The sequence below is a fragment of the Heliangelus exortis genome, chromosome 3 (genome assembly GCF_036169615.1).
Source record: "Heliangelus exortis chromosome 3, bHelExo1.hap1, whole genome shotgun sequence".
NCBI lineage: Eukaryota > Metazoa > Chordata > Aves > Apodiformes > Trochilidae > Heliangelus > Heliangelus exortis.
In genome coordinates this window covers 977164-997360 of record NC_092424.1, presented here as the reverse complement: position 1 = coordinate 997360, position 20197 = coordinate 977164, and the positions used below count along the sequence as shown (strand labels likewise).

At 55.3% G+C, this 20197-nt stretch overlaps 1 protein-coding gene across 1 annotated transcript; it reads left to right on the top strand.

Annotated features, from left to right (window-relative positions):
• Nucleotides 1-15992: 15992 nt before the first annotated feature.
• CD93 (CD93 molecule) lies at nt 15993-19861 on the top strand. Its single transcript, XM_071738795.1, has one exon. The coding sequence runs from the start codon at nt 16129-16131 to the stop codon at nt 17827-17829; it is 1701 nt and encodes a 566-aa protein (XP_071594896.1). The 5' UTR covers nt 15993-16128; the 3' UTR covers nt 17830-19861.
• Nucleotides 19862-20197: the final 336 nt, after the last annotated feature.

Below are 20197 nucleotides of genomic sequence, written 5' to 3'. Positions count from 1 at the left end.
GGAGGAACTGACTGCTCAGCACAAATCCAGCCTGGCTGAACAGCCCAAAGCACCCGGGGTCAGGACCTGGGCTTTTATTCCCCCAGAAATCATCACGGATGCTGAGCAAAGGGCACCTGGTCCCAGCACCCACCCAGGGAGACCCGAGGTCCCCACAGCCCTTCAGGTGCCGTGGGCTTTGCTTCTGCTGGGACCCAGGGCAAGAAAATAAAACCTGACCTTTCCCAGGCAGTTTTAGAGCTGTAAAACTCATTTTTTCTCTTCCCCCACACAGAGGTTTTCCCAGCTGTTGGCTCTGCCCCGGAGCAGGGGGTTGGCAGGAGAGCTCCAGCTGAGGGATTCCCTTTCCCTGGGGCTGGTGGGGATGGGGAGGCAGCTCCGAGGCCAGGAATCCTCTCTCTTATCAAACAGAAGGAAGAGCCCCAGGGTCCCATCAGCAGGGGATGGGGGGGTCTGTCCTGGGAGCTCCTGACACCCAGCAGCCCCCCTGCCCTGGGGAAAAGGAAGGAGCACAAGAGGTAAATGAACAACACTAAAAATAAAATAAAATAAAATAAAATAAAATAAAATAAAATAAAATAAAATAAAATAAAATAAAATAAAATAACAATAACAATAACAATAAAAACAACAACAATAATAACAATAACAATAACAATAACAATAACAATAACAATAATAATAATAATAATACTAATAATAATAAAGCCCACTAAAGGAAAGGAGCCCCAGCCTGCCTGGAGTGCAGGGGACCTGGAAGCCCTGCTGGGAGTGCTCTGAATGTGCCACAAGGTCGCAGCAGCTCTCCCAACCCAAGCTGCCTTTCAGGACTCCAAAGTGTTTGTTTTCCATGAAAAAAAGAGTTGTTTCTTCTGTTCCCCTCCCAAGCCATGTCATCCTCACCAAGGCAAAGAGCCTCTCACAGCACCCAGCTCTTGCTCCTCTCCTGTTTTACACCCAGGTTTGTAACCCCCTCCTGCAGTGCTCATTAAAACCAGCAGAAAAAACCCTGGGGGGGAGAGGCAAAGCTGTTCGGTGGGTTTTGGGTTTTTTTCCCCCAGAATGGAATCTCTCAAGGACTTGTGTGCTGCCAGCAGCTCTGTAGAAGCTGAGCCATGGTCCCTGGGATGCTCTGCTCAGCCCCCTGAGCCCATCCTGCTCCACATCATCCCCAGCTCCAGGGCTCCAGACACCCCTGGGGTTTCATTTCAGACCCATCCAGGGAGAAGTTTCCAGCCTGGGGTTTGAAACATGAGGATGGGAGAAGTTTCTGAGCTCTTCTCCATAACCAAAGGAACTGGAAACTTCAGGGTTTTTTGTTTGTTTGTTTTGTTTTTTAAACAAAAGCATCACAGGATTCCAGGGGCTGAGATGTGAGGGGGTATTTACACAGCTACTGACTTGGTTTTCCTGGGCACAGACATTTATTTCACACCTTGCAAAATCTCTGCAGCTTGTTGCTGGTCTGTGGCTAAGTGCAATGATCCCCCAGGGGCAGGGAAATTACTGCTTTAGGGATTTCTGTTCATTTAAGAAGTGAGTCGGGGGGGATCGGGCTCCACACGGCACAGGAATGCCCAGGAATTCCTCACACCGGGAGCTGCTGCAGCATCACACGTCCTGGGGGAGAAAATAAACCTGGCAGCAGCTTTTGCAAAGCCTGAAAATCCCAAGGGATGGGGGAGAGGACCAGGGGGGGGGGGAAGGGAATGGTGATTCCTGAACTGGGGATCCAGAGCCCCCCTCCTGGCCACCCAGGCTCCTGGGAATGAAGTGCTGCCCACTTCTTGTTACCTCAGCTGTGACTTCCAGCTGAATCCTTGGAAAATAAATCCATCAAAATCCAGGGGCCATCTCCCATGGATGGGGCTTTCTGTTTAGATGTGGTTACAGGATGAGGCTCAGCCTGAATAATGTTAGCTAAAGATAAGTGCCTTGTTTATGCTGGATTCAGCCAGCTTTGAGGAGACCAGAAATAAAGCTCCAGCAAGGCTGCCCAGCTGGCTCCTCACACATCCTCACTGCTGCCGAGCTCCTTGCAAAAACCTCCAGCAAATCCTTGCAGCAGAGATGGGCACGGAGCAACCCAGAGCCATGCTCCATCCCAGAATATCCCCTGGGGTTTGCAAAGAAATGGGAGTGGGGAAAAGAAAAATAAAAGAAATAAATAGGACCAAGCAGCCCACGCTATTCCCAGTTTGGGTGCTGGGGGAGGGATGCCCGGACTGGCACCCACACCTCCAGCAGGGAAGGAGCACACCACTTGGGCTGATCTTTCTTTCAACCCCTCATGCTGCACCTCAGCTTTAAATCCCCAGTTCCTGTCACTTCAGAGGGACAAAACTTCGGCAGCAGAAGGGAAACAGCTTTGCCTTGGGGCTGCTCATGTCACTGGCAGGGCAAGTGCTGCTCCCACTGCACCCAAGGCAAACCCAGGCACTCCTGGGCAGTCTGTCCATCCTCATCCTCATCCTCATCCTCATCCTCATCCTCATCCTCATCCTCATCCCCATCCCCATCCTCATCCTCATCCCCATCCTCCTCTCCCAAAGAGGACCATTTCCTGGGCAGCACTACAGAAACACCTCAGAGAGGGCCCAGTTCTGGGGGGCAGGAATGGCCAAGCTCTCAGTCAGACCCCTCCATGCCCTGGGGCTGCTGGCATTGGGTCCCCAGGGGGTCACCTCAACATTGTGGTGTGCTGTAAACTTTCTGCCAAGCTTTACAAAACCAAAAAAACAAAAAAACACACTCTACCTGAAGGCTCCTCTGCCTTCTGCAGCCCCCCCTGGAGGGATCTCCTTGGCCCCAGATGAGGAGAGGCCCTTTCTTTCTGGGGACAGGAGATGCACAGAAGATTTGGGTGCAGAAGGACAAATTTTTATGGCTGCCCCATCCCTGGCAGGGTCTCAGCCCAGGTTGGATGGGGCTTGGAGCACCCTGGGCTGTGGGAGGTGTCCCTGCCCATGGGGTTGGGACTGGAGGAGCTTTAAGGTCCCTCCCAACTCCAGGCTGGGCTGGGGTTCTGAGACCACTTTTGAAAGCAAAAAATTAATTCTCCTCCTTCTACCCCTGCAGGTTGAATTTCACACCCCGTGATCAACCCCTGAACATTTGGGCTGTATTAATTTTTTCCCCCAGCCCCAGGTGGCAGAGGAGCAGCAGACACATCCCACAGCATCCTGCAAATCCCCGGGAGCTGCTCATTCCCTGGGAGGATTTTCCACCCTCCCTTTCCTTCCAGCTATTGCTGCCCGGGCAGGGCAACTCCCCAGCCCCAGGGCTCGTTTCCAGCCCTGCCTTTCCCTTCACCTTTCCTTCGGGCAGGTTTCAGCTGCCTCCAAACACATCTCCTCCACGTGTGCGGCTGGGCTGGGACAGAAAAACCACAAATAATTAAAACTAAAAGAGGAAACCAAGAAGCAAACGGTCTGGGTGTGCTGGATGGAGCTGCCCCACGGGGTCACAGAGACCCCTCCCCACCCCAGGGCTGGGGAATCACAAGGAGCTCAGGTTTGGCCCAGCAGGGATGTGCTGGGGTTTGGGGGATCCCCTGGGATCCAGGCTGTGTCCCCTGGATCCATTCCCACCCCAGGTGCCAAACCTCAGCCAGGGAATTCTGATGGGGGAAAAGCCACAAATGCAGCAGCTCCAAGAGGAGGGTGAGGGAACAGGGGCAGGAAATCGTGCAGGACAAGTAAACAGGCTCCACAGAGAGGAAATTAATATTTAATTAAAAAAAAAAAAAAAAAAAAAAGAAAAGAAAAAGAAAAAAGCCCACCACTCCCCTGGCTCTGCTCCAGGCAGGAAGCCTCAGACATTGAGACACCTTCCCCCAGGCTGTCCTGACCAGCAAGGATTGCTCCCCAAAGTCAGCAAGAGCCCCAAACCCCTCACCCTGCATCCCCCCACCCATTCTGGACCTGAATCCAGTGGTGGGATCGTGGTGGGGGGTTGGATTCCTTTGGGATCCCCTGTGGCCCCAAAGGGAGGGACACAGGGCACGGGGATCCCCAGAACCTCTCTTCCCCCCCAGCTCAGCTCCAAGCCAAAGGTGTTTCCCACAGCCTGATGTTCCCATTCCAAAGGGACAACCTGTTCCCATGGGGAAGACACCTCAGGAACCAGAAGGAACCAGCTCCCCCTCCTCACCTGAGCAGGAACTGCTCCAATTCTTCCTTTCTGCCCCAATTCCTGCTGGGCCAGGCAGGGACTGACTCCTGACTCCTGCTCCTGTGTCCAAGGGCTCCCTGAGCACCCAGCAGGACCCAGCAGCCCCCAGCAGGACCCAGCAGCACCCAGCAGGACCCAGCAGCACTCAGCAAAACCCAGCAGGACCCAGCAGGACCCAGCAGGACCCAGTAGGACCCAGCAGGGTCAGACCTGGGCTGGGAAATCCATTGGTGCTGGAATCCCTCATCCCATCCCAAGGAGCTGCCCCACACCCTGCTCTCTGCAGGGACCCAGCCCAAGAAATGCAGATTATTCATTTTCATGGCCCATCTGGGGCTGCCAGGATCCAGGTGCCCACAGGGAGGGAACAGGAGGTGCAGGGAGCTCCTTACACCCCCCAGGCAGCTCAGGAGCATCCATCCCAGGCTTCTCCCTGCTCCTCACCCAGCATTTCCCTTCTGCAATCATTTCCTCTGCAGAAAACCAGCTCTGGAGGCAGGGGGTGTTTACTGAGGGAAACCTCAAGCTCTGAGCCTGTGGTTTCGAATTCTGCTCCAGTTTTAAAGTTTCATGGGGAAATTAAGAGAAACTTCAGAAAAAAAAAAAAAAAATGATGAAACCATCTCCCTCCTCCCCACCCTGCCCTCTGAGGCACACAGAGAGCAAAGCCAAAGCTGTTTCTGAGCAGAGCAAGGCTTGGCCTCTTCTTTGGAAAGGCAGAGTGGAGCTGGTGCTGCATCACCAGTGGGTGACCCACCCGAGATGGGGGCTCAGGGCTGGGCAGAGGAGCTGGAGGGATAAAGAGAGGGGAAGGCACCAGGGATGCTCAGCCCTGGGTGAGCCAGGACCTGCTCACACTCAGCTCATTCCTGCCAAGGGTGCTGTGTGGGTTGGGGCTGGGTTTCGTTTGGAATTTTATTTTTTTTTTAAAAAAACAACCTAGCAAAGCCCAGGGTTGCACAAGGGCTGCTGCAGGCTCCAAAGAGCAGGCACGTGCCAGTACTTCACAGTCCTTGCTGTGAGTATTTAATAACCTTTATTCCCTTGCTCCAAGGGGAAAAAAATAAAAATAAATACTGCAGGCAGCCAAGGGGATGAGACAAGATGGAAACCCTGCCCAGCCTGTGCTGCTGACAGGGGAGAATCCCAAGCTGCACCCCAAAACCCTGCCAAGTGATCTCGTGGCTCACCACAGCAGGCTCTGTTGTGAAACTCAGGACTCACAGGGGATTCAGCAGCAATTTTCTGCAGCACTGGGAGCTGAGGAGCCCATCCCAGGGTGCTGGCACCCAAACCCTGGCTCCCCCTGCCCCAGCATCCCATCCATCCCATCCCACCCCATCCATCCCATCCCATCCCATCCCATCCCATCCCATCCCATCCATCCCATCCCATCCCATCCCATCCCATCCCATCCCATCCATCCCATCCCATCCCATCCCATCCCATTCATCCCATCCCATCCCATCCCATCCCATCCCATCCATCCCATCCCACCCCAGCATCCAAGGGGGAGGATGGAAGTCCAGAGCAGGCAGGCAGATCCCAGGCAATGACCCCTGGCAGGGACTTCTCCAGGCTCCAAGATCCCAGATGGCTGGGATCATTTGGCCACAGAATTCCCAACGTTTATTTGTGCAGCCAGAGGGTGTGCACCCCAGCCAGGTGTCCTGGGGGGACTCCAACAGCAACAGCCCTAAATCTCCTGCTGAAATTAAAAGGAGGGGTTGCTAGGTTATTTTTATGTTGGTTTGTTGTTTGTTTTTTTTTTTTCTAAGCCTGTCCTCTTCTTCACCTTCCCCCCTGCCACAACAGAACCCAGAAGTATTTGTTGCAGAATTTTGCTCCCCCTCCCAGAGCATCCCTCAGGGAACAGCTCTGATTTATTCCTCTTGTCTCCCTAAAGCTGCTCCCACCCATGGCAAGGGCTCAGCCTCCAGGCACTGCAGGCACCTGAGGACAGGGGTCAAAATAAAAGAATATTTAAACAAAAAGAAGCACTCCAAGGACAAGTTAGGAGGCAAAGCTTCCCTTGGGATCCTGGTGCTCCCCCTGCTCCTGCTCCCAGGCAATGAGTGCCATTCCCAGGAGGATTCCCAGGACAAATTCTTGCTCACTCCCATTCCCTGGGGATCTGAGCCTTCTGCAGGGAATCAAAGGGTGCCCAGAAGGAGCTCAGGAAGCTTGACCAGAGTAAGAACTCCCTAATTTTCTTGGTGGCCCTGCTGCTGCCAGGTCATTTCTGTATTCCTGATATTCCAGCAACAGTCCAGACCTTCCACGTGCAGAGAGCCTGGGAAGAGCACCTCATCTATGACCTGAACCACTGCAACCCCCCAGCAGGCTCAGAATTTCTGATTTTCCACTGGGATCAACACTTCTAGCAGGGGTTCACATCCCTGGGTGCTCAGCCAGCAGCACCATGGCAGGGAGGCCCCTTGGGGTTCTCCTTCCTGAGTCTGCAGCTCCAGCTGCTTTTGGTGAACTCCTAATATCACTTTTTTAAAAACAAAACAAAACCAAAGCCCCAAACCCCCAGAGTTAAACTTGGTGGCACGATGGGATTTATCAGGCAGCCAGAGATGATCAGAGGTTGGACTGAAATGCAGACACAGATTGAACAGGCAGGATCCAAGCACAGGAGGCTCTGACCACCCCCTGGGACCACCCTGAGCTGGAGCTGTGCTGGGGGAGAGGGTGGGCAAGAATCCCAGAATGGTTTGGGTGGGAAGGGACTTTTTTAAAGCCCTCCAGTGAACAACCAGCCCAGGTCTGGATGGTCTCCAGTGATGGAGAACCTGGGCCAGGGTCAAGAATCCCTTCCTGGCACCCAGTCTGAGCCTTCCCCTCTCCCTGTGTGGAACCAGCACCCCCAGCCCAGCACCCCCCACCCATCACCCCCAGCCCAACACCCCCAGCCCAGCACCCCCCACCCACCACCCCCCATCCCAGCACCCCCAGCCCAGCACCCCCCAGCCCAGCACCCCCCAGCCCAGCACCCCCCAGCCCAGCACCCCCCAGCCCATCACCCCCCGCCCATCACCCCCAGCCCAGCACCCCCCAGCCCAGCACCCCCAGCCCAGCACCCCCAGCCCAGCACCCCCAGCCCTCCTGCACCAGGGCCACGGTGCCAAAACCCCTCGGAGGAGAGGAGCACCAGAGCTCAGGCTTCCTCTGCCTCCCAGCACCTGCCCTGGGGACAATCCCAGCCCCAAGGCAGTGACTGTGTCCTGACCCCACCTCCAGCAGCGTCTGGTGGCCATTCCATCATCCCTCCTGTGCCTCCAGGCATCTCAGACACCGGGATCCCGGGGATGGATGTCACCACCCGGCTGTCACCAGAGCCACCAGGAGCTCCCAGCTCAGAGCTGCCAGCTCTGCCCCGGCCCCTGGTGCTGCTTTGCTCACAGGGGATGCTCCAGAGCCCCTGGCTGTGCCCCTGGGTGCTGCCAGCTCAGCACCAGACCCGGCACCAGGGGATGCTCCCAGGATGTTGGGTGTAGGGGAGCAGGGCCAGGAGGAGCACCCAGCCCCAGGGAGCAGAATCAGGGCAAGAGCAGCTCGGGTTTTACCTGCAGGGGATCCAAACCAGCTCAGTTTGATGACGGGAACGTCTGGAGGTGCTCGTGGCTGAGCAGCAGCCCAGAAATAGGTGGAAAATCCACTTTTGGCTGGGGATGCTGAAGAGCAGGAGGCAGTCCCAGCCCACCCAGGTGGGAGCCCACGCTGAGCAGCTCCACCCAGAGCTGTAAAAACAGGGCAGGGAACAGGGGGGCCTGGGGGGATAACACAGCCCAGGTGCCTCTGGTGTCAGGAAGGTTCAAAACCCACCCAGATCCTCCCCCAGCCTGCAGCCTGGGAGCTGCTCCAGGGCTGGAGAAATGCTGACAGCAGCAAGAGCCCACAAACAGATAAAGGTCCTTAAACTGCACACTGGCAGGCTTAAATGAATAATAAAAAAATTTAAAAATTAAAAAAGAAAAATTTCTAAATAAAGTGGTAAAATAATAAAATAAGAAAAATGAAAAAATGAAAAAAAAATTAAAAATAAAAACGAAAAATTAAAAAATGAAAAAATGAAAAATAATAATTTTTTTTAAAAAGCCCACAAATGAGGACTGCCGTGCAAACAGCAAATCTCCTCTAGAAAAAGAGAAATGATGAGAGCTCCATCCTGTGCTGATGCTCAGGGGGGGAGGGGGGGGAGCTGCTCCTTCCCCTCCTCACTCACCGTTTCCTTCCATCCAGGTGGGTGCTGACTCCACCAACACCACCACAGCTGGGCAGTCACACCAGAAAAGATTTTTCCAGCCATCATGAGCTGGTTTGGAACCTTGGGGAGCACACCAGACCCCAAAGAGCAGCAGGAGCCCCCCAGCCTCCTCCTCAGTGCCTGGGCACTCCCCAGCTCCAGCAGCTGCTGGCCCAGTTGTGCCCCATTAACCAGTAACGACCTGCCCAGACCAGTACAGGGCAGAAGCTTTGGGTGCTGGGCTTTCCCATCGGCTGAGCTAGAAGACATTTATTTCATTATTTTTATTTATTTTTTAAGTTATTCTTGTTTTCTTCTCCTTTAGCAAGGGGAGTTAAATAAATAACTTATTATTTAAATTAAATAAATTAAATTAAATTAAATGCATTAAATAAAGCCACACAACTTCCCTGCAGTACCCAGCAGCCAGACCCCCCCTCAGGACCCTGCACCAGGCTCCTCCTTTCCCCTGGTGCTGGTTTTGGGAAGCATTTCTTTCCCAATCTGTTTGCAGTTAAAGGCAACCCCTGCCTGAGCACTCTGACCTGGGCTCTGCCAGCAGCTTGCAGAAACACTGAGGCACGAGGCAAACGCCACGCTGGGGTTATTTTATTTTTTTGTTGTTGTTGTTGTTGCTGTACAGCTGGGAGCACATTAAAAAATAAAATAAAAAAAAATTAAACCAATCCATGGCTGGGGCCCCGTTTCCCCTCGTGCTGTCCCAAGCAGCACGTTCTGCACAACAACCCCAGATACCAGCAGGGCTTGGCCAGCAGCAGGCAACTCATTTTCTGGGGCCCCAGCAAAGAAACTGGAACGGGTTGGGTTGGAAAAGACCTTTGGGCTCACCCAGTCCAACCCATCCCTGCCAGGGCCACCCCCACCCCGTGTCCCTCAGCATCTCCATCCCATGTCCCTCATCCCCACATCTCCAGGCTCTGAAACCCCTCCAGGGATGATGGGGACTCCAGCCCTGCCCTGGGCAGCCCTGACAACCCTTTCCAGGGAGAGATTGTTCCTGATATCCAATCTAAGCCTTCCCTGAGCAGCTTGAGGCCGTTGCCCACCAGCAGCTCCAGCACCCCCTGAGCCAACCCCAACCCCAACCCCTCCCCAGGGAGCTCCCCCAGCCCACTGAAGAACCTGCAGCACATCCCTTACTGCTGTCCCAAATCCTCACCCCAAGTCTGTAGGGCCAGGAGGAGCTGGATTTGGAGCCCTGCTTGAAGCAGAGCCCAGAGAAGAAGGGGGTGTGAGAGCCCCCAGGAGCAGGGGCAGGAGGGGCTGCACCAGGACCCCCTGGTGCTCAGCAAACCCTGAGGAGCAGGGCCGGGGGCTGCCTCATCCCCCCAACCCCTGAGGGGGCAGCAACCCCAGGGAACCTCAGGAGAGGCTGCTCCTGCCCAGGGGCTGGCAGTGGGGTGGCAGGGGGTGGCAGGGGGGTGACAGTGGAGTGACAGTGGGGTGGCTGTAGGGTGACATTGCGGTGGCTGTAGGGTGACAATGGGGTGACAGTGGGGTGGCAGTGGGGTGGCAGTGGGGGGGTGGCAGTGGGGTAACAGTGGAGTGACAGTGGGGTGGCTGTAGGGTGACATTGGGGTTGCTGTAGGGTCACAATGGGGTGACAGTGGGGTGGCAGTGGGGGGGTGACAGTGAGGTAACAGTGGGGTGGCAGAGGGGTGGCAGTGGGGGGGTGACAGTGGGATGACAATGGGGTGGCAGTGGGGTGGCAGTGGGGTAACAGTGGGGTGGCAGTGGGGTGGCAGTGGGGGGGTGACAGTGGGATGACAATGGGGTGGCAGTGGGGTGGCAGGGGGGTGGCAGTGGGGTGACAGCAGTGGGGGGGTGATGTGGGCAGCACAAGTGCCCAACTTACCCCGGGCTGCTCCCTGGGGTCTGCAGTCAGCTCTGCCCCAAAGGGGACACAAACTGTCCCCTGATGTCCTGTCCTGAGCCTGGCTCCAGAGATGCCACCAGCACAGGCTCCCTGCCCAGCCTCCTGTGCAGCTGTGAGGGGACAGGCACCGGTCTGGGCCAGCAGCAAACTGGGAGCAGCTGGGTGGGACCCTGCCCATCCCCACCTTGCAGGGTTGATCCCAGGTCAGGGGAATGGGGTTATCTGTGGGGGCAGGGGGGAAGCGTCCTCCTCATGCAGAGGGGAGGCAGAGGGGAGCAGCTCCCCAGAGCCCTCCTGAGTGGCAGAAACCAGAAACCCCTTTTCAGTAAAAGCAGGAAAACCCACGATTTCACTGGGAATTATTGCTTAGGGCACGGGGCCAGGGGCAGAATTCCTGGCAGAGGGCAGCAAGCCCTCCAGATTCTTGGTGTGGATGTGGGAAACGTGGCCTGAGCCCCCCTGGATCTTCCCATTTTGGTGCTGGGGTTCAGCATGGGGTCAGGTCAGTAACACTTCTGGGCATGGCCCCTTGGATTTCATCCAGCATCTGTCAGTCAAACTATCCCATTTCTAACCTTCTTTTCCAGGCTCCTGGGGAGCTGCTGGAATGCAGGAAACATCGTGTTTGAAAAGCTTTTCAGAACAGCCCCCAGAAGACATTCTGGATCCAAAAAGCACCTTTTTTAAATTTTTTTTTTTTCCTTTTTTTTTCTTTTTTTCTTCACTTAAAAAGACACAGCTCCATGGCCAGGACTTTGAGCAGAGATACATCTATGTACACACACTCACGGGGCTGATCTGTCCTACAGGGACAGGGACAGGGACAGGGACAGGGACAGGGACAGGGCAGATGCTCCCCATGGGCACTCAGAAGTTTGGCCATGGAGCTGCTGCCTGCAGAGGGGCTCAGGACCTCCCAGCTGCAGATGGAAACCCTCCCACTGCCCTCTCACCTCTGGTTCAGACAGAACTCAGGTGGATGACAGATATTTTTTCATTTCTCTGGGTAGGTGCCAAACCAGCCAGAGCAGAGCCCAAATTCCAGCTCAGGCCCCCTTGGTTTGCCTGCTCTGCAGGTAAATAACAGCAGCAAAATCCTTTATAAACAGAAAAGCAAGTGCAGACCCCAGAACTGACAGCCCTGGGAGCGAGGCTGCCAAAGCAGGTGCTGCCCCCCCAAAATGTACAGATCTTGTACAGATCCATCAGCAGCACTGGGCTGGCTGAGAGAGGGCAGAACCCTGGGAACCACCTCCCCTCCAGCCACCCATCTGACTGGGGAACCAACTCCATAAAAAATAACATTTTGGAGCCCTTCCCCAGCCACCACTGGAGACAGACAGAGTTTACATGGGAAACCCCTCCCCAGGGAAACAAATGCAGGCCACAGAATGAGTGAGAAGGGGTCAGTTTATGAATCTGGATGCCTCCATCCTGTCCTCACCACCTGGGTTTTCATTTTCCTCCCCTTTTTGTCCTCCTCAGCCCAGGGAGACAAAACCTGGTCCTGTCCCCACTAAAACTGCCGAGAGCAGCAGGAGGACAAATCCATTGGAATTTACCCCAGTTTGGCTCCAGTCCCATCCCTGGGGAGATCCCTGTGCCACGGTCCTTGTCCTGGGCAGATGTGTTACCCAGGGTGAATTTCTGAATCTCCAGAGCTCTGCTAGGACCACAGCTCAAACCCAGATGATTATTTATGAGTCTCAGGTGCTCCAGGCATTGCTGGGGTGTGGGATTGGTGTTCCCGTGCAGTTTTCCACCAGGCAGGACACGGGGAGACCTGGGGATGCCCAACCTTCCCTTGGGTCTGTGTGGCAGAGGTTCCCTGGCTTGGTGGCCACGCAGGAGGCCCAGGTGGCCAGCTGGATGTCACCTCTCCGAGCCAGGGTGGACACAGCCAGGGTTTCATCTGCTTGGGAAAAGGCAGCTCCTTCCCTGAGCAGAGGGAGATGGAAACCAGAGCAGACTGCTGCTGGCTCCCAGTGATTCCTTCCTCTGGAGGAGGGGAAGAAGGACTTTCTGAAGGTGAAAAAGCATCCCAGGCAAGCAGAGGTTTCCTCAGAGGGGCAGCACAGGTTGGCACAGGAGCTGCACACTCCCTGCCCACAGCCAACTGGCCAAGGACCACAGAATAATTCTTCCTGACTCCAGTGATCACTTGGGTTGGCTCACAAAGCTGTGGGGTTTTTTTGTTTTGTTTTGTTTTGTTTTTTAATAATAATAATGAAAAAACCCAGCAGCCTGATGATTTGGGCAGCATTGTCTGCAGCACAGGGGAAAAAAAAAAAAAAAAAAAAAAAAAAAAAGCAAGCAAGAAAATAAAAAGCAAGACAAATGAAGAGGGACAAGCAGCAGTGTCTGGCCCCAGCCTGTGGGGATAAAAGGGACGGAGAGGCTGGGAGGAGAGGGAAGTGCCCTCCTCATGGGGCTGCCTTTCATCTCAGCAGCTGATAATTTTTGATTTATTTTAACAAAGCCTGGCTGCTCACAGGCACCTGGATCCGGGTGGCTGGGGATTCCTGGAGCCTGCTCTAGGAATGGTCCTCTTGCTGGGGCTTTTCCATCCTGCCTGGATGCTGCTGCAGCAAGGTGCAGACCCCTCCTCACTGCTCCCCCTGCCCTGCCACAGCCACCTGGGGAAAGCACCACAAAGCTGGTGCTGAGCACCAAGGAACATGAAATGTTCTCATTTGCTTTTTCCTCTAAACCTGCCCTGGCTGCCTTTGCTCACAGGGAGAATTTGGCTTTCCCTGTGTAAAAGGCCCCTGCAAAGAGCCCCGGGAGGGTTTGTGGTGTGTGCTGTTCCTCAGGGGGACCCAGCAGAATCCTGACACCCCTGGAGGTGACAAAATGCAGGCAAATTGGAGCAGTCTGTGGAAAAAGTCCTGACGTGTGTGTGGAACGTTGTAAGATAAATATATATAAATATGACTCAAATAACCTGAAGTGCACTCGTGCCAGAACACAGCAGCCCCTCCAGTGCTGGTGCTGGGCAGTAGCAGGAGCCAACCCAGCCCCAAATTGCCCAAATTCCCCCCCCAATTCTCTATCCCCAAACTGCCACCCCCCAAGATCCTGCCCAGTGCATGTGGGGTGCTCCTCACCACCCGATGCTCTGCACCCCCACCCTGGGGCTGTGGCCTCCAGGAGGTCCCCAGGGGAAGCTCAGTTCCTCCAATTCTTCTCAGGCTGCTGCTGGTGCAGGTGTCCCCCCCCTGGCCCCATTGTCCCTTGTCCCAGCCTTGGGCCTTTGCACAAACAGCCACAGGCAGACAGTGCATGTTTCCTTCTTTGGCCTGGCAGAAACATTTTTTTTTAACCAGTTCCTTCAACAAGCTGATTTTATATTTTTTTTTTAATTTAACTTTATATATATTTTTTTTTTTTATTTTTTTTTTTTTGTAAGTGCAGCGTGCCATTCGGCAAGATTTCTGCTCTCCAGAAGATAATTTGGGTCTGATTTTTATCTGAAGCAGGGGTTTATAGACGTGTCCAGCCCTGGGGGATGAGAAACAAAACCCCTCTTAAATTGGGAACCAGGGCTGTGATTGATTTTTCCATCAGTCCAACTGAGAAGAAAATCTAAAAATCATGGCATACTTATAAAAAACAATAGAATCATGAAGCATTTTTAAGTTACTGAACAATCCTCTCTTGCCAAAACTGTGGGTAAAAATATCAGCAGAAGCTTCACAGATGAAGATCTCACTAAAAAGCTGGGGGGAGGGGGAGGTTTCCTGGACACGAAATTGTAACCAGGCTGTAAAAAGCTCCAGCAGGAAGATTACGTTTACTAAAATAAATAAAAAGCCACTGCAAAAAGTTGTTGGCTTTATTCCTGCAAATCAAAGGATCTGACACCACGGTCTTGAAAAAGAATTTCCCTCAGACAAGAGCCCTGCCTTGGTTAGACCTCACACACACCCTCAGGAAGAGCATCACCAGCAGTTAATTAATTGCTCTGCTGGAGTGAGATATGCACCTAGAAATTGGTTTAAAATGTTTTTGGGTTTGTCCATAACCCCAGCTTGGAAAGGTCCAGCAGAGCTATAGCTGGAACAGGCCAGGTTTTTGGACAAAAATTGCTCATCTGAGGTGTAACAAATAATCAGGGGAGCCCCTTGGCCCCTGCCTGACCATTCAGCTGGAGGGAGGAACCCCAGCAGTGTTTTTATAAAAGCAGAGACACGTTGAGCAGAGAGCCAAAGCTTTTGTGCTGAGCCCTCCAAAGAAAATTCCCCCCATTTCTTCCAGTAGGAAAATCAGGGAGAAAACCAATCTGGGGTGGCACCAGGGGATGTTTTTTCCTCCCAAGGCAGTTGTTTGGGTTTGGGTGCTGACCCAAAGGAAAGGTTGGTGATGGGGCTCCAGATCCTTCACCCTTCTCCTTTACACCCGAGGTCTTTGTAACCTTCAGATGAGCTGAGACCCAAACCCAGCTCCAGTCCCTGTGCTGTGAGATGGAAACTCCAGGAGAAGGCCCTGGGATGCAGGAGGCTTGGCAGCCCAGCAGCAAGGGAACTGGGATTAGGTTTTTGCTAAACTCACTCACTTTTTGCTTCTTTGCTCTCCCAGCAGCACATCTGGAGAGCCTCTCTCTCCTGCAGCCTTCTTCAGGGCAGCCCAGGAAGCTTCCCCCTGCACCACGCTGTCACCATCCTGACCTCCCTGGGGGCAGGAATCTCTCTGGAAAGGACAGCTTTACAGTAAAATAAAAAAGGATGAGGCCAAACCAGGACATGCCTGGGGTGGTGGGGCTCAGATGGGCAGAAGTCACTGTGGTGCTTCTTGGCATCACCTGGTAAAAAAAAAGGATAAGCACAGCAAACTCTGCACCGGCCAATATTTAATTTAAATATTTTAAAATATTTAAATGTCAATCACGCTGCAAAAATGCTTTTGGATCCTTCCACCCTGTTGCAGAGAAGTCTCCTCTAGCCCTTGTAGGGGTTTTAGCACCGTTAAGATTTGTTTAAACTTCAGTGTGCAGAATTAATGGCTCTGCCCTTTCCCTGCTGGCCCCCGACACCAGCCCAGCCCAGCTGAGCCTCTCCCCACACGGAACCGGGCTCAAGTGACCCGCGGGTCATCAGCTCGGAGCATCACAGCAGAACCCGCCTGAGGCTGGGGTAGCCCCCGGGCCAGCGGTAGCCCTGGCACAGACGGGTTGGTACCGGGGCCCGGCCGAGCTTGGCTCCGTCCGGTCCTTCCCACGACCCAGCTCCTATTTCAGGGCTTCTCCGTCTATTTAAAGCACACGAAGAAGGAGAAAAATGCGCTGGAAATGTAGCGTGTGCCTGAGACACCGTGCCAAATATTCTGTTTCTTCTAGAAGCCGGTAGCGAGGGATCCCACGGCTTCTTGTTTTTGCGTGAGGGTTTGGGTTTTTGCTTTGTTTTGTTTTTTACCCTTTTAGCAATGCTTGGAAACGACCGGGCCCTATAAGGGCTTAGAAAACATCATCTTGCCGGCTGAGCGAGTAGATTAAGCCTGTGGAAACCACAAAAAAAAAAAAAAAAAAAAAAAAGTGCAGGAGCCTGGCAGAAAAGCGTCGCGGGCCGCAGCCACCCTGTCCCCTCCGAGCCTTGGGATGGGAGCGAGGACCCGGGGGGGCAGGGGAGGATGGGGAGCCCAGCAGCACCGGGGCCGTCAACAAGCAGCCGGAGCCACGCTACAGGAAGCCGGAGCCTCCGGTGATAAATAGGAGACTCGGCCGCACAGGATGCGGTGGGACGGGGGGATGTGAGGAGCCAGCGGCCCGTCCGCTCCGTCCGTCCGTCGGTCCGTCCGTCCAGCTGGCGGGATGAGCATCGCTCGGCTGCTTCTCCTGCTGCTGCTGCCAGCGCCGGGCTCCGGGGAGGAGGACGTCGAGGTGATGTGCGCCGGTACCGCTTGTTATACCTTGCACCGAGCCGAACTGGGCTGGAACGCGGCCCAGGAGCGGTGCCGGATCAACGGGGGCAGCCTGGCTCCGGTTCGCAGCCCCGCCGAGGCCCGGCGCCTGCAGGAGCTGATGGCGGCCGCCGGCCGGCCCGGCCCGGCTTGGATCGGGCTGTGGCTCTCCCGGGGTCGGTGCGTGCAGCCGCAGGAGCCTTTGCGGGGTTTCTCCTGGGCTGGCGGAGGAGAAGCCGGGAATTACACGGCGTGGCTGTCGGAGCCCGCGGTCACCTGCCTCAGCTCCCGCTGCGTGGGTCTGCAGCCCGACGGACCCTCCGGCCTGGGGGTTTGGGCTGACCGGCCCTGCCGGGGCCCCCTGCCCGCCTTCCTCTGCAAATTCATCTTCCGGGGGATGTGCGGGCCGCTGCCGCTGCCGGGGCCCGGCCGGGTCTCCTACACCACCCCCTTCGGGGTCCGCAGCCCCCGGCTGGCAGCCGCCCCCTTCGGCACGCTGGCCGAGGCCGACTGCCAGGAGAACAGCGCTTCCTCCTTCTTCGCCGTCTGCAAGGGGCCCCTGGAGGACGGGAGCTTCGCCTGGGACCCCCCCGGCCCCTTCTGCCCCGCCACCTGCTCCCACCGCAACGGGGGCTGCCAGCACCGCTGCCTGCAGGAGCCGGGGGAGCCCCGGCGCTGCGATTGTCACCCCGGCTACACCCTGGCTGCCGACATGGCCTCCTGCCTGCCCCGAGACGCCTGTCACCCCAACCCCTGCCCGGGGACCTGCCGGACGCTGCCCGACGGCTTCCAGTGCGGCTGCCCAGACGGCTACACCTTGGCCGGGGACGGCCGGACCTGCGTGGATGTGGACGAGTGCCTGTCCGGGCCCTGCCAGCACGAGTGCCAGAACACGCCCGGCAGCTTCGTCTGCCTCTGCCGGCCCGGCTACCGGCCAGCGGGGCCCGGTAGCCACCAGTGCCGCGATGAGGACGAATGTGCCCGGCCAGACGCCTGTCCCCAGCTCTGCCTCAACGTCCCCGGTTCCTTCCGCTGCGCCTGCCGGCACGGCTACCACCGCAGCGGCGACTCCTGCCTGGACGTGGATGAGTGCCTGCGGGATCCCTGCCCCGGGCCCTGCCGCAACTTCCCCGGCGGCTTCGAGTGCCTCTGTCCTGCCGGGCTCCTTCCAGAGGAGGACGGACGGGGCTGCCGTGCTGCACCCACCGCCGGAGAGGAGCCCGCGGGGCACCCCAGCGGCACCCCGGGCGTCCCCCGGGCCACGGGCATCCTCCAGACCGCGGGTGCCCCACGGACCACGGGCGTCCTCCCGCGGACCACGGGCATTCCCCAGACCCTGGGCATCCCTTTCGGGGTGACACCGCCGGCCCCCACGGCAGGAGGGTCAGCTTCTGGCCCTGAGCACAGTGCCGATGGCCCCCGGCTGCTCCTCTACTACATCCTGGGCAGCCTGGTAGCCATCCTGCTGCTGCTGGCCTTCGCCTTGGCCCTGCTGGCTTGCAAGAGGAGGGCAGCCAAAAGGGAGAAGCGGCCAGCTAAAAACGCAGCAGACAGCTACTGCTGGGTGCCCGAGCAGCCCGAGAGCCGTGGGGTGGGAGGAGAGCGCAGGTAACGGCACCTTGGGGAGCTGAGAGGGGGCAGGCAGAGTGAGGGCGGGGGGGAGGGTTGAAATTAAAAGTTAAAAATGAAAGGGAGGGTGTGATGCTGTCTGTTCAGCACGGGTTAGGGTATCCGGGAGCCTGTCCTGGGGCTCCTTGCAGAGCGGGAGCTGATCTGCCCCCCAAAGGAAGGTCTGGGTGCTGGGGCAGGGGGAAGGCAGCCCCAAGCAGTGCTGGGGTTTGTAAACCGTGCAGGGAAGGGTTAACGGGGACAGCGCTGCCAGCCTGGGACGCCTTGGGCTTGAATTTACCAGCCGGGGCTGCTCCTCAGCAGGACCTCACCCTGCTTAAAAAGAGCAAATTACAATTATTGATCTGTCTTGAAGGAAATGGGTTAATTTAATTTCTTATTCCCTCTCCTCTCCCTGTGTTTGGGATGCCCACATGGGACAGCAGCAGCTCCCCGGCCCTGTCCCCGCAGTCTCCCGGTCCTTTGCCCTCAGCCAGCCCTCGGGTTTGCCTGAAATGGGGTTGAAATCCCTTCGGGTCAGGCTGAGCACTTTCTCCGTCCCTCCCCCTGTGAGTAACACACTGGATGCTGTATTTTGCCTAATTATTCCCTATGAAACTTTGTAACCCCGCTTCAGACAAAAGGCTTTCTTGGGATTACTCTTCAGGTACCTCACTTCAGAGAGCTCTTTATTCTCCTGACAACGAAGCCTCCTCAGTGTTTCACCATGAAACCTCCCCAAAAAATATGAGGGGGGAGGGGCTGCTCCCCATCCCGCAGCTCTTGCATCTTTATTTACCCGTGCCCTACGAAATGGGATGGTGCTAGGGAAGAACAGGGATGTGATTTGTAGGGTAAATGTGTTTCCTGAAGGTTTTGCTGATTTTATTGTCTCCTTGAGACTTAATTGCTACAGAAATGGGAACTGAACACAAAGGAGTTTGCTGAAGGCAGCGACCTGCATCCTGTTCTTCCATGTGGGGAGGAAAACCCTTTCCTGCCTGTTGGTTTTGCTTGGTTTATTTTTTTTTTCCGTCTTCACTGTAAAATAATAATAATAATAATAATTCTAAAAAACGAAAAGCAAACAACAAACCCGCCAAAGCAAAACAAGGCAGGAAAGCGTAGCTGGCAGAAATGTTTTTAATGCTCTGCCCGCTCCTCCTTCTCTCCGAGCAGCGGCCGGGAGAAGCACTGAACGGCAGCCGTGGCATTCTTGGAAATCCTGCAGAAAATTCCTGCCCTGTCTGGGCTCCGGCAGGGCAGCGAACCCAGGAATAAATGAAGCAAAGCCTCATCCTGCCATCGGCACCAGCGGGACAGCGCTGAGCGGGGAAAAGACAGCCCCAGGCTCCTGCCCTGCAGGGACTCCAGACCTTGACAGTCTCAGGAGAGGCTTTATTATTTTTTTGCTAAGGTATCCGTGAGCTGTTGGGTATGAAAAAGGGAAAAGGAAGCATAAATGTGGGCTCAGAGCTGGTACAAATCTGGGAGGTGCTGTTTATTCCTCAGTAGAAGCTGTACCCCTGCTCCCTGATGGGTGAGTGTATGGGATTGCCCGTGGAGTGGCTCCAGGCACTGATCTGTTGTCAGGTTTAGCTGGGCTCCTCTCCACTGGGATATTCTTGATGTAGCACCCTTCACCCTGGTGCAATTACACCTGGGTGGTCTCAGGGCTCCTTTCCTTCCTGCCACAGACCCAGCAGGAACATTTTGATCCGTGTCCTTCCTTAGGGACTTACCCAGGGCCTGTTGAATCCCTAAAAGCAAACGGGGATGGGACCAGGTTCCCTGTCTCAGAGGAAAGGGAATGTCCATCCCTGCCCAAGGTGGCCCCACAGCAGCTCCTGGGGCAGCTCCTCTCCCCATTCCTGAAGGAGGTGCTGAGGGAAGGAAGACCTGGGACAGTCCTGCTGGGCCAAGAGAGGATGGGCTGGCTGGTGACACCTCTGAGGTGCTCTGTACAGAGCAACAGCTCCTTGGCTAATGCTGTACATTGCTTTTCTGATGGAACACCAATAAAGATGAGTGCAGAACGTGGCTTTAGTGGTTTTTAATAAATTAAAAATAAATAATTTTAAAAAAAGACCAAAACAAAAAAACAAAAACCAAAACCTCTTCATGTGGGCCACATCAAGTGTTTCCCACTGTGCTGGATGGTGCTAATGAGTCCCCTGGCAGTGTTCATCCCACGTGTGGTGAAGTCAGTGGGGTCTCTGAGACCCCCTGCCCAGAGCAATGGCCATTCATTCACTCCATGCCTGCCAAGCCTGTGGCATGGGGGCACTGGGATGGTCTTGGTTGGATCCTAAACCAAATAAGCAAGGTCCTAAATCCGCAAGTGAGATCCTAAACCCACAAGAAATGTCCTG